This window comes from Sparus aurata, chromosome 19, assembly GCF_900880675.1.
Source record: "Sparus aurata chromosome 19, fSpaAur1.1, whole genome shotgun sequence".
NCBI lineage: Eukaryota > Metazoa > Chordata > Actinopteri > Spariformes > Sparidae > Sparus > Sparus aurata.
In genome coordinates, this window is record NC_044205.1 from 30,277,462 (window position 1) to 30,290,444 (window position 12,983).

The 12,983-nt window shown below is 48.7% G+C and overlaps 1 protein-coding gene across 1 annotated transcript in view; it reads left to right on the forward strand.

Annotated features, from left to right (window-relative positions):
* Window positions 1-12,983, forward strand: part of dnah5l (dynein, axonemal, heavy chain 5 like) — a 37,511-nt gene that overhangs the window by 20,253 nt on the left and 4,275 nt on the right. Inside the window, exons 58-88 of the mRNA XM_030398060.1 lie at window positions 54-155; window positions 802-969; window positions 1,061-1,267; window positions 1,421-1,513; window positions 2,454-2,690; window positions 2,771-2,836; window positions 3,097-3,237; window positions 3,329-3,460; window positions 3,550-3,660; window positions 3,863-4,017; window positions 4,150-4,271; window positions 4,451-4,680; window positions 4,982-5,140; window positions 5,221-5,377; window positions 5,459-5,604; window positions 6,058-6,192; window positions 6,414-6,515; window positions 6,606-6,719; window positions 7,353-7,520; window positions 7,618-7,722; window positions 7,829-7,942; window positions 10,234-10,410; window positions 10,600-10,794; window positions 10,896-11,051; window positions 11,171-11,353; window positions 11,448-11,618; window positions 11,712-11,963; window positions 12,078-12,204; window positions 12,282-12,403; window positions 12,485-12,634; window positions 12,754-12,918. Of these exons, the coding sequence (XP_030253920.1) occupies window positions 54-155; window positions 802-969; window positions 1,061-1,267; window positions 1,421-1,513; window positions 2,454-2,690; window positions 2,771-2,836; window positions 3,097-3,237; window positions 3,329-3,460; window positions 3,550-3,660; window positions 3,863-4,017; window positions 4,150-4,271; window positions 4,451-4,680; window positions 4,982-5,140; window positions 5,221-5,377; window positions 5,459-5,604; window positions 6,058-6,192; window positions 6,414-6,515; window positions 6,606-6,719; window positions 7,353-7,520; window positions 7,618-7,722; window positions 7,829-7,942; window positions 10,234-10,410; window positions 10,600-10,794; window positions 10,896-11,051; window positions 11,171-11,353; window positions 11,448-11,618; window positions 11,712-11,963; window positions 12,078-12,204; window positions 12,282-12,403; window positions 12,485-12,634; window positions 12,754-12,918 (4,662 nt within the window). The remainder of the gene's footprint in view (window positions 1-53; window positions 156-801; window positions 970-1,060; window positions 1,268-1,420; window positions 1,514-2,453; window positions 2,691-2,770; window positions 2,837-3,096; window positions 3,238-3,328; window positions 3,461-3,549; window positions 3,661-3,862; window positions 4,018-4,149; window positions 4,272-4,450; window positions 4,681-4,981; window positions 5,141-5,220; window positions 5,378-5,458; window positions 5,605-6,057; window positions 6,193-6,413; window positions 6,516-6,605; window positions 6,720-7,352; window positions 7,521-7,617; window positions 7,723-7,828; window positions 7,943-10,233; window positions 10,411-10,599; window positions 10,795-10,895; window positions 11,052-11,170; window positions 11,354-11,447; window positions 11,619-11,711; window positions 11,964-12,077; window positions 12,205-12,281; window positions 12,404-12,484; window positions 12,635-12,753; window positions 12,919-12,983) is intronic.

Here is a 12,983-nt window from a genome sequence, read left to right on the forward strand (position 1 = left end):
CAGCGTCCTCTGGAGGTTCTAACAGGTTCTGATTGTCTTGTTTGTGTCTGAAGCGCCACAGCTCGTCTCTGGACCTGCCACACACCGACGACGAGCAGACCATCTTTGAGTTCACGGTGAACCAGCAGGGACAGTGGGAGCACTGGTCCAACAAGGTCTGTGGACACTGAGCTGTCTCTTTACTGTGTGGATGTGTTTAACAACATGTCTCCTCCACACGGACCGACACTGAGCTCATGGAGGAGGTCCGAGCTCCTTCAGCTTTCTCCTCAAAGTTAAAGCTTTACTTTCTCTGCAGCATCACACCAGACAGAAGCTTCTGGGTGTAATTCAGCCGGACATATTTGGTGTTTTCAGGAAGTTTAAGATGTTATGGGTGCAATATGTAAAAACTGGCCAACGGTTGAAATTAAACCAAATGGGGAGCAACTTATCGACAAGCTGTTAGCTTGATAGCTCGGTTAGCCGTGCAGCTAGCAGGCATGACTGGGATTTCATAGTACTGGAAGTGTTGGTGTTTCCACTGCTACCACAGGAGCTTTGGACCAGACTGGGGCTAGTTGGTCAGCATGCTAATATCAGTAGATATCTTTGCAACACAGTAAACAGACTTCATGATATCATCTGTAATTTTTTGACTTCCTGTTGAGAGTGTTTGTTAATGTTTTGAATGTTTTCACACAAAATTCTTTAGCAGAATTTTAGATAAAGTTCTGATGTGTGTGTGAGTGTGTTGATGCTTCTTTCAAACACAAAGTCCACATGATCTGTAGCCTCTGTAGTTTTCATATTACACTGCAGGTTCCGGAGTACATCTACCCCAAAGACCACATCCCAGACTACTCGTCCATCCTGGTCCCTAACGTGGACAACGTGAGGACGGACTTCCTGATGCAGACCATCATGAAGCAGAAGAAGGCTGTGCTGCTGATCGGAGAGCAGGGAACCGCCAAGACCGTCATGGTTAAAGTGAGTCGGACGGATTAAAACAGAGAATATTATCTCATCATCCATCTCACTAATGCTAATGTTTCATGTTCCTCTCCGGCTCCCCCTGCAGGGCTACACCAGTAAGCTCGACCCGGAGCTCCACCTCAGTAAGACGGTGAACTTCTCGTCGGCCACGCTGCCGAGCATGTTCCAGAGGACCATCGAGAGCTACATCGATAAACGAATGGGCGCCACCTACGGGCCGCCGGCCGGCCGCAGGATGAGCGTCTTCATCGATGACATCAACATGCCTGTTATCAACGAATGGGGAGACCAGGTGGGCTGCAGGCTCTCTCTGATTGGTCCTTTAATTTTTCGTTCACAAAGAATCCTTTAACGAGAAATGAAGAAGCGAATCTGTGTCTCGTTCTCTTTGTGTTTTATTTTTAATAATTGCACTAAAAAGCAAAGATGTCTTCTTCTCCCTCAGATAACCAATGAGATTGTGCGTCAGCTGATGGAGCAGGGAGGTTTCTACAGTCTGGACCGTCCAGGAGAGTTCATCACTGTGGTGGACGTCCAGGTAACAACACACCATCTGTGATGTCATCAGGGATCATTCACCATCAGATTCAGAATAGTAGTAGAATTTTTATCAACAGCTCTCACTGCCTCCCATGGTCTTCATCACAGTCTGGACTCATCACATCACCTCAACTGTGGAACTAGATCTGATGTTAGTGTCTGTCTCTGTTCAAAGATCCTCTGGCTCCTGACCCTAGACTGGTTCCTGACTGTAGACTGGTTCCTGACTCTAGACTGGTTCCTGACCCTAGACTGGTTCCTGACTTTAGACTGGTTCCTGACTTTAGACTGGTTCCTGACTTTAGACTGGTTCCTGACTCTAGACTGGTTCCTGACTGTAGACTGGTCCCTGACTCTAGACTGGTTCCTGACTTTAGACTGGTTCCTGACTGTAGACTGGTTCCTGACTCTAAACTGGTTCCTGACTGTAGACAGGTTCCTGACTCTAGACTGGTTCCTGACTGTAGACTGGTTCCTGACTCTAAACTGGTTCCTGACTGTAGACTGGTTCCTGACTGTAGACTGGTTCCTGACTGTAGACTGGTCCCTGACTCTAGACTGGTTCCTGACTGTAGACAGGTTCCTGACTCTAGACTGGTTCCTGACTGTAGACTGGTTCCTGACTCTAAACTGGTTCCTGACTGTAGACTGGTTCCTGACTCTAAACTGGTTCCTGACTGTAGACAGGTTCCTGACTGTAGACTGGTTCCTGACTCTAGACTGGCTCCTGACTCTAAACTGGTTCCTGACTATAGACTGGCTCCTGACTCTATACTGGTTCCTGACTCTAGACTGGTCCCGTCTGTCCTGGTTAAAGTCACAGCTCTCTCTCTGATGTGTATCAGCTGGATGAAGCCTTGAACATTTGAACGTCTTCCCTTCACTGTGAAACTCTGGCCGCTGTCCGACTGAATAAATGTTTTAATAACCTTTAACAGCTGGTGGCAGCCATGATCCACCCGGGCGGAGGTCGGAACGACATCCCTCAGCGTCTGAAGAGACAGTTCTCCATCTTTAACTGCACTCTGCCCTCCAACTCCTCCATCGATAAGATCTTTGGCACCGTGTCTCAGGGGTACTTCTGCCCTGAGAGAGGCTTCCCTGCCGCCGTGTGCGACCTCGCCGCCACCCTCGTACCCACCACCAGGCGGGCGTGGCAGGCCGTGAAGGCCAAGGTAAAATATCTTTTATAACCTTGGCTGGTTTATTGCAGTAATAACTTTGGTTCTTAGTCTGATGAACTCTGTTTCCTCAGATGTTACCGTCTCCTGCAAAGTTTCACTACATCTTCAACCTGAGGGACCTGAGCAGAATCTGGCAGGTAGAAAACATCAGTTGTGTGATGACGACGATCGGCTGACATGTTGGTTTATTTTCTTTATCAGAGATCCTCATTGAATTGGTCTGGGAGGAGGGTTCACCTGTGGAGGAAAAACTGAACCCAACTAAACTGATAACACTGTCAAAGATCCTTTATTGATTTGTTTGTGAAGAGGGTTCACTCTGGACAGATGTGAGAAACTGAACTGTAACAGATTTTTTGTCTTTTATTGTTGAATCACTGTAGTTTTGTCGTATCAGGGCATCCTGACGGTGAAGTCTGAGGTGTGTCAGAGCTCTGAGCTCCTCTCGGCTCTCTTCCATCACGAGTGTTGTCGTGTGATCGCCGACCGGTTCATCGACAGCAGCGACAGACAAACCTTCAACGGCATCATGGAGAGGGTGTGTGCCTTCATACTGACCTTATCTCATCCCTTGAATATTCTTTTGCAACACTTAGTTGTTCTGATCTTTCATCCCTCTGTGTCCTCAGATCACAGTGGAGGATCATGGGAAAGCTCTCACTGAGCATGCTCAGTGGGACAGCTGCTTCGTGGACTTCCTGCGTGAAGCTCCAGAGGCGACGGGAGACGAACCTGAAGACAGCGAGCTGGAAGCTCCCAAGGTTGTTTGTTTGTTGTCTTCCTCACAGTCGTACAGCAACAATCAAGCCATAATATCAGTATTACTTTTAATTATTGATGTGATTGACAGGTGTATGAGCCAATCCCGTCACTGGACGCCCTGGCAGAGCGGCTGTCTTTTTTCCAGCAGCAGTACAATGAGGCGGCGAGGGGCGGAGCCATGGACCTGGTCTTCTTCAAGGTAATGACTGATCACCATTGTCAAGCGGCCATGTTGGAATCCATCTTTGTTTACCTTTTTTTTCTCTCTGCAACAGTTAAAACCAGTTTACATTAATTAAAGAGTCAACAGTCGTCAGTTAAAGACTTTACACGAACCAGCTCCGTCCGCCCTCTCTGTGTTCCTATTGGTGAACGACCCTCTCTGTTTGGTCCAATGGCAGGATGCGATGACCCACCTGATGCGGATCTCTCGGATCCTACGGACGCCGCAGGGGAACGCCCTGCTGGTCGGCGTTGGTGGGTCGGGGAAGCAGAGTTTGACCAGGTTGGCTTCGTACATCGCTGGATACCAAACCTTCCAGATCACTCTGACCAGGTCTGGAACACAAAACGCAACAATTCAGTCACTTATTGTTCTTTTGTTCTTGTCTTTGTGTTAATTGATTAATTGGTGGTCAATTGATTGATGTGTGTGTGTGTGTGTGTGTGTGTGTGTGTGTGTGTGCAGGTCGTACAGCTGCAGTAACCTGCTGGAGGATCTGAAGGCTCTGTACCGTATCGCTGGTCAGCAGGGAAAAGGAGTCACGTTCCTCTTCACAGACAATGACATTAAGGACGAAGCCTTCCTGGGTACATGAATTTATATCTGTAGGAAGATTATTTCATCAACACCGAACAGAAACACAGTTTTGATAATTAGTCACAGAGGCCGAGCGTTGGTGAAGCTAAACGAGAGATAAGCTGATTCAGTCATTGAAATTAGAGGGTTCGTCCTCTGGAGAATATGAACACGCTTCTCTCCTCTGCAGAATACATGAACAACGTCCTGGCGAGCGGCGAGGTTTCCAACCTGTTTGCTCGTGACGAGCTGGACGACATCACTCAGGATCTGATTCCTGTCATGAAGAGGCAGCACCCCCGCCGACCTCCGACCTCTGAAAATCTCTACGACTTCTTCCTGTCCCGAGTGCGGAGCAACCTCCACGTCGTGCTCTGCTTCTCACCTGTTGGGGAAAAGTTTCGTACTCGTGCCTTAAAGGTGAGTCTGCATCACCTGTGACAGGAGCTTTACTCCTGCAGTGATGCAGTCGGGACACGATTCTCCAAATCTCTGCTACTGTTAGACTTTTATGTCCTGACTACTGGTGTTAACATTTATATGAGGTGCACTTGAATGCAACATGGATTATGTGACATACAAACCCATGTAGATTTCGGACATGCACCTGAATGCACCATGACCTCCCTCTGATACTCACTTTAATTTAAAACTGAAATCCCGACACTCATGCGTAACGGTTCCTGTGGTCCAGCTGGACTCTGACCTTTGACCTGAACAGTTCCCAGGTCTGATCTCGGGCTGCACTGTGGACTGGTTCCAGCGCTGGCCTCGGGACGCCCTGGTGGCCGTATCGCATCACTTCCTGTCTCAGTACCAGGACCTCCGCTGCTCAGAGGACGTGAAGCAGAGCGTGGTGGTTACCATGGGAACGTTTCAGGTACTGCTCATGATGTAATCAGGTGTGTGTCATCAGCAGGTTCAGCATGCTGACCACATGACCTCCATCTGTCCCTGCAGGACCTGGTGGCGGAGAAATGTGCCGAGTACTTCGAACGTTTCCGCCGTCAAACGTTTGTGACGCCCAAATCCTACCTGTCCTTCATCGACAGCTACAAGATCATCTACACTGAGAAGATCGCGCACGTGGGCACGCTGGCCGAGCGCATGAAGACAGGTGAGTTCACCAGGTGAGGAGAGGTTTCCCATGATCCACTGCAGTAGGAGCAGCCGTCCTGAGTCAGTTTGTTTTGTGCAGGTCTGTGTAAACTGATGGAGGCGGAGCAGTCGGTGTCGCAGCTCTCTGAGGAGCTGGTGATGAAGGAGCAGGAGCTCGCTGTCGCCTCCCAGAAGGCAGATGAAGTCCTGAAGGAGGTGACAGCGAAAGCTCAGGCCGCCGAAAAGGTCCGACTCAAAGAAACACATGTTACCCTTTAACACCAGACAACAACAGCTTCAACATCGTTCAGTCGGCGCTGAGTTTAAAAAACAGACTGAAGGGAAAGATGTTAAAAAGTGAAACCTGTCAACAGAGATGAGACAGAAGACGAGAGATGTCTCACTCTGCAGCTGCTTCCACCATCTGCTCTGTAATGTGTCTAATTCAGAAAGTTATTAAGACATTTAATAACAAGCTTAAAGTCTTCGAGGCATCTGATGTGGAAGGAAGAAGTTCAACCCAGATTTAAGCACCAAACTTCATTTAAAGCGTAAAGAGAGAAAATATTGTCCTGAGATTCATCAGGTGACACAAACACGACACGTGAATAGAGTTGATGGTAAAACAATATATTACAGTGTTTTCGTCCCCCTTGTGGCCAAAAAGTGCCGGTTGTAATCCGTCCTGTGGTCGTCCAGGTGAAGCAGCAGGTGCAGAAGGTGAAGGATAAAGCTCAGCTCATCGTCGACGAGATCGAAGCCGACAAAACAGTCGCGGAGTCCAAACTGGAGGCTGCAAAACCAGCAATGGCGGCTGCTGAGGCGGCGTTACAGGTCACACACACACACACACACACACACACACACACACACACACCAACATCAACTCTGCTTCAACTGACTTACTCATCTTCTACCAGCAGGGGGCGTTTGAGTTGCAGTGAAGATGTGCTCAGGGTAAATGGGAGATTTAGTCACAAACGTCCAAATGAACAATCTGTGTGTGTGTTTGTGTGTGTGTGTGTGTGTGTGTGTGTGTGTGTGTGTGTGTGCAGACCATTAAACCAGCAGACATCGCCACAGTGAGGAAGCTGCAGAAGCCTCCTCACCTCATCATGAGGATCATGGACGCCGTCCTGCTGCTGTTCCAGAGGAAGGTCTCTGAGTCTCGCCTGGTTTCAAGCGTTCTCAGGTGTTCAGAAGTCAGAATGACATCATGTCATTAATCGGTAATTATTATTCCTCAGATCGACACGGTGACAGCCGACCCAGAACGACCTTGTCCCCGACCCTCGTGGCCCGAGGCCTTGAAGCTGATGCAGAACTCTGCCTTCCTCAACATGCTGCTCAACTTCAGCAAGGTCGCACACACACACACACACACACTCACACACACACACACACACACACTCACACACACACACACACACACACACTCACACTCACACATTACACACACACACACACACACACACACACACACTCACACTCACACTCACACACATACATTACACACACACACACACACACAGGGAAACTCCCTTCTCATCTTTTCACACTACAGCCATCACCTGCTTTTATAAAACTATCACTGTGTGTGTTACACGCCTGCTAAGCTGTGGATTAGTGGAGCTGGAACTGGTCGTCTGAATGTTTAGCGCTAGAAAACCTTCAACTGTGTGTGTGTGTGTGTCTGTGTGTGTGTGCATGTGTGTGTGTCCATCAACCTCACTATAACAGTTTGGTTTTGTTCCAGGATGTCTGATTATTAATTCTGACATTAAAATATTTCCGTCTTTCTCACGTCTGTTTGTATTTGACCCGCTGAGCCACAATGTCTCAAACTCCTCCTGGTTCTCCTGGTTCTCCTGGTTCTCCTGAGTCCTAGTCTTCTACTAGGTGCCAAAAACAATGTGGGAGATCAGAGCTGAATCACATTCAGTGTCAGTAATAGTTCAGTTGATTGAAGTGTCCACTGTCCATCTGTGCTGCAGGACTCCATCACAGAGGAGGTGGTGGAGCTGCTGGCTCCTTACCTGGACATGGACGACTACAACCTGGAATCGGCCAAGAGGATCTGCGGCAACGTGGCGGGACTCTGCTCCTGGACTCAGGCCATGGTCGACTTCTACTCCATCAACAAGGAGGTTCTGCCTCTGAAGGTACGAATACAACCGTCCAGAGATTACTGAGGCTGCACACAGGACGACCTTCAGTGTGTGTGTGTGTGTGTGTGTGTGTGTGTGTGTGTGTGTGCAGGCTAATCTGGCCCTGCAGGAGGCTCGTCTGGTGGTCGCTCAGACTGAACTGGCTAAAGCTCAGGAACAGCTGGACGCCAAACAAAAGGAGCTGGACGCCGTGCAGGTGACATATGAAGAGGCTTCTTCTTATCTCTCTGTAACAGTTGTAACCTGTTTATATGTTTGAATAATATATTTAGGAATAAATACGTCTTTTTCATGAACTTCAGGCGCTTTACGACGCTGCCATGAAGGAGAAGCAGGACCTAGAGGACGACGCCCAGGCCTGCCGCCGCAAGATGGCCAACGCTACGGCTCTGATCGACGGGCTTGGAGGAGAGAAGGTCAGCTGTGACGCATCCATCATCCATCATCATCATCCAACATCCATCATCCATCATCCATCATCCATCATCATCATCCATCATCCATCATCCATCATCCATCATCATCATCCAACATCCATCATCCAACATCCATCATCCAACATCCAACATCCATCATCCATCATCCAACATCCATCATCCAACATCCATCATCCAACATCCAACATCCATCATCCAACATCCATCATCCATCATCCATCATCCAACATCCAACATCCATCATCCAACATCCATCATCTAACATTCATCATCCATCATCCAACATCCAACATCCATCATCCAACATCCAACATCCATCATCCATCATCCAACATCCATCATCCAACATCCATCATCCAACATCCAACATCCATCATCCAACATCCAACATCCTTCATCCGTCATCCAACATCCAACATCCATCATCCATCATCCATCATCATCATCCAACATCCATCATCATCATCCATCATCCAACATCCAACATCCATCATCCAACATCCATCATCCAACATCCATCATCCAACATCCATCATCCATCATCCAACATCCATCATCCATCATCCAACATCCATCATCCAACATCCATCATCCAACATCCATCATCCAACATCCAACATCCATCATCCATCATCCATCATCCAACATCCAACATCCAACATCCATCATCCAACATCCAACATCCATCATCCATCATCCAACATCCAACATCCATCATCCAACATCCAACATCCATCATCCATCATCCATCATCCAACATCCATCATCCATCATCCATCATCCAACATCCATCATCCAACATCCATCATCCAACATCCATCATCCAACATCCAACATCCAACATCCATCATCCATCATCCAACATCCAACATCCATCATCCAACATCCAACATCCATCATCCAACATCCAACATCCATCATCCATCATCCAACATCCATCATCCAACATCCAACATCCTTCATCCGTCATCCAACATCCAACATCCATCATCCATCATCCATCATCATCATCCAACATCCATCATCATCATCCATCATCCAACATCCAACATCCATCATCCAACATCCATCATCCAACATCCATCATCCATCATCCAACATCCATCATCCATCATCCAACATCCATCATCCAACATCCATCATCCAACATCCATCATCCAACATCCATCATCCAACATCCAACATCCATCATCAATCATCCATCATCCATCATCCATCATCCAACATCCATCATCCATCATCCATCATCCATCATCCTTCATCCAACATCCATCATCCATCATCCAACATCCATCATCCATCATCCAACATCCAACATCCATCATCCAACATCCAACATCCATCATCCAACATCCATCATCCATCATCCAACATCCATCATCCATCATCCAACATCCAACATCCATCATCCAACATCCATCATCCAACATCCAACATCCATCATCCAACATCCATCATCCAACATCCAACATCCATCATCCAACATCCAACATCCAACATCCATCATCCATCATCCATCATCCAACATCCATCATCCATCATCCATCATCCAACATCCATCATCCATCATCCAACATCCATCATCCATCATCCAACATCCATCATCCATCTTCCAACATCCATCATCCATCATCCAACATCCAACATCCATCATCCAACATCCAACATCCATCATCCAACATCCATCATCCAACATCCATCATCCATCATCCAACATCCAACATCCATCATCCAACATCCAACATCCATCATCCAACATCCAACATCCATCATCCAACATCCATCATCCAACATCCATCATCCAACATCCATCATCCAACATCCACATCCATCATCCACATCCATCATCCATCATCCAACATCCAACATCCATCATCCACATCCATCATCCATCATCCAACATCCAACATCCAACATCCAACATCCAACATCCATCATCCAACATCCATCATCCATCATCCATCATCCAACATCCATCATCCATCATCCAACATCCAACATCCATCATCCATCATCCATCATCCATCATCCAACATCCAACATCCATCATCCAACATCCAACATCCATCATCCATCATCCAACATCCAACATCCATCATCCAACATCCAACATCCATCATCCATCATCCAACATCCAACATCCATCATCCAACATCCATCATCCAACATCCAACATCCATCATCCATCATCCAACATCCAACATCCTTCTCATGTATCGTCCGTCCCTCCCTCATCCCGGCCTGTCTCTGCCGGTCTTGTTGTGTTTCAGGTGCGTTGGACCGACAGCAGCGCCGGTTTCCAGACTCAGATCAAACACCTGGTCGGGGATGTCCTCCTGTCCGCGGGCTTCCTGTCCTACGCCGGTCCGTTTAACCAGGAGTACCGCAGCCTGCTGCTGCAGCAGTGGAAGAAAGAGATGGAGGAGAAAGTCATCCCCTTCAGTTCTGTAAGACTTCACACGTCTCTCTTTGATTCTTTGTGTCGTTCTTCTTGAGAAGATGAGAACATCCTGATGGAAAGTTAAACAAACAAATACACGTATATATTTGTGTCAGATCCACACTGATTGTTTACGTTGTGATGTTTGAATGACCGTATGCATCACTGAGGTTTTGTGGTCTGTGCTCTCCTGCAGGACTTGAATGTGATTGGTCTGCTGGTGGACAACGCCACAGTGAGCGAGTGGAACCTGCAGGGTTTACCCAGCGACGACCTGTCCATCCAGAACGGCATCGTGGTGACGAAGGCGTCCCGCTACCCGCTGCTGATAGACCCTCAGGGCCAGGGCAAGACCTGGATCCAGAACCGAGAGAGAGACCAGCAGCTACAGGTGAGGACACGGCAGACATGCGCCCCCTGCTGGTGAGGAGTACAAGGTAAAGATGGAGTTGAGCTCTCTCCTGAGTGTTGGTTGTCTTCTTCTGTGTCCAGGTGACGTCTCTGAACCATAAATACTTTCGTTCCCACCTGGAGGACGGTCTGTCTCTGGGGCGCCCCCTGCTGCTGGAGGATGTAGGGGAGGAGCTGGACCCGGTCCTGGACAATATACTGGACAAAAACTACATCAAGTCTGGATCAACTTATAAAGTCTGTGACTTCCCTTTGTAAAAAAAAAAAAAAGCTGTATAAACATTAATTCTTATTTTATATACAAGAAAACAAACCACATCACGAGTGTGTCGATGGGATTCTTGCTCGTCCTGCAGGTGAAGGTGGGAGATAAAGAGGTGGACGTGATGAAGGGCTTCACGCTCTACATCACCACCAAGCTGGCCAACCCGGCGTACAGCCCTGAGGTCAGCGCCAGGACAGCCGTGGTCGACTTCACCGTCACCCAGCGAGGCCTGGAGGACCAGCTGCTGGGACGAGTCATACTGCTGGAGAAACAGGTCGCCACACCAGGCAGATAGTTAACTATTCAGCCTGGTAGTTAGCTGGCTAAGTAGCTAAAGTTAGCCTTGTTCACTCTGTTGGTCCAAACAGGAGCTGGAGGCAGAGCGAGTGAAGCTGTTAGAGGAGGTGACGTCCAACAAGAGGAAGATGCAGGAGCTGGAGGACAGTCTGTTGTTCAGGCTGACCAGCACACAGGGCTCCCTGGTGGAGGACCAGTCTCTGATCGAGGTTCTGAGGGTCACCAAGACCACGGCTCAGGAGGTACCGCTGTCTGTCTGTGGGCCTACTCTTCAGCCTGTCAGCCATGTTTGATTCAAGATGTTTGGTGAAACAAAACGTCCTCTCGTCCTCCAGGTGAGTGAGAAGCTGTCGGTTGCAGCAGAGACGGAGTTGAAGATCAACCAGGCCCGAGAGGAGTACCGCCCGGTGGCCACCAGGGGGAGCATCCTCTACTTCCTGATCGTGGAGATGTCGCTGGTCAACGTCATGTACCAGACGTCTCTGCGTCAGTTCCTCGGGATCTTCGACTCATCCATGCAGAACTCGGCCAAGTCGCAGGTCACCTCCAAACGCATCAGCAACATCATCAACTTCCTCACCTACCAGGTGCTGCTCGCTAAAAGAGTCCTGTCGTTTAAAGCCTCTGAGATGATGCAATAATTCAGATTGTGATTGGATGTTCACCCTGCAGGTGTGTCTGACTTCCTGTCTGTCCCTCAGGTGTTCTGTTACACAGCCAGGAGTCTGTATGAGGAACACAAACTGCTGTTCACGCTGCTGTTGGCTCTGAAGATCGACCTGCAGGCTCGCAACATCTCTCACCAGGAGGTTCTCACCTTCGTCAAAGGTCAGACATCCGTCCTCTTCCTCCTCCTCTCTACATCCTTGTATCACAGTGTTTTAACGGTACCTGTCTGTGTGAAGGTGGAGCCTCTCTGGATCTGAACTCTGTAGAATCCAAGCCACGGCGCTGGATCCTGGATCAGACCTGGCTCAACCTGGTGCAGCTGTCCAGCCTGCCGCTGTTCCACCAGATCCTGACCCAGGTAGAACCCAGAAGTCCTGTTGTCAGAGCAGGTAGAGCTGCAGCTCACGGACTAACAGAAGATACATTTCTTTGAGTCCAGGTGAGCCAGAACGAGCGGGCCTGGAGGACCTGGTTCGATCATCCGGCCCCAGAGGACGCCGCGCTGCCTGATGGGTACGAGGAAAAGCTCGACACCTTCCGGAAGCTTCTGCTCATCCGGAGCTGGTGTCCCGACAGAACCACGGCTCAGGTGAGACTGCAGCCGGACCGGACAAAGACCAGTTCATGAGTCAGTTTGTGATGTTGTGTTAATGTCATTGTGTGTGTATTTGTGTGTGTGTATTTGTGCGTGTGTGTGTTGTTGAGCAGGCGCGTCACTACATCTCAGCGTCTCTGGGTCAACAGTACGCTGAAGGTTTGGTTCTGGACCTGGACGCCATGTTGGCAGAGAGTGACAGCAGGACGCCGATGGTGTGTCTGCTCTCCATGGGCTCCGACCCGACTGAAAACATCGAGAGGCTCGCCAAGAACAAGGTGGGTGACTGATGGATGGAAGAACAGCTCATTCATTGTACAAATTATCACTTAACGACAGAAAA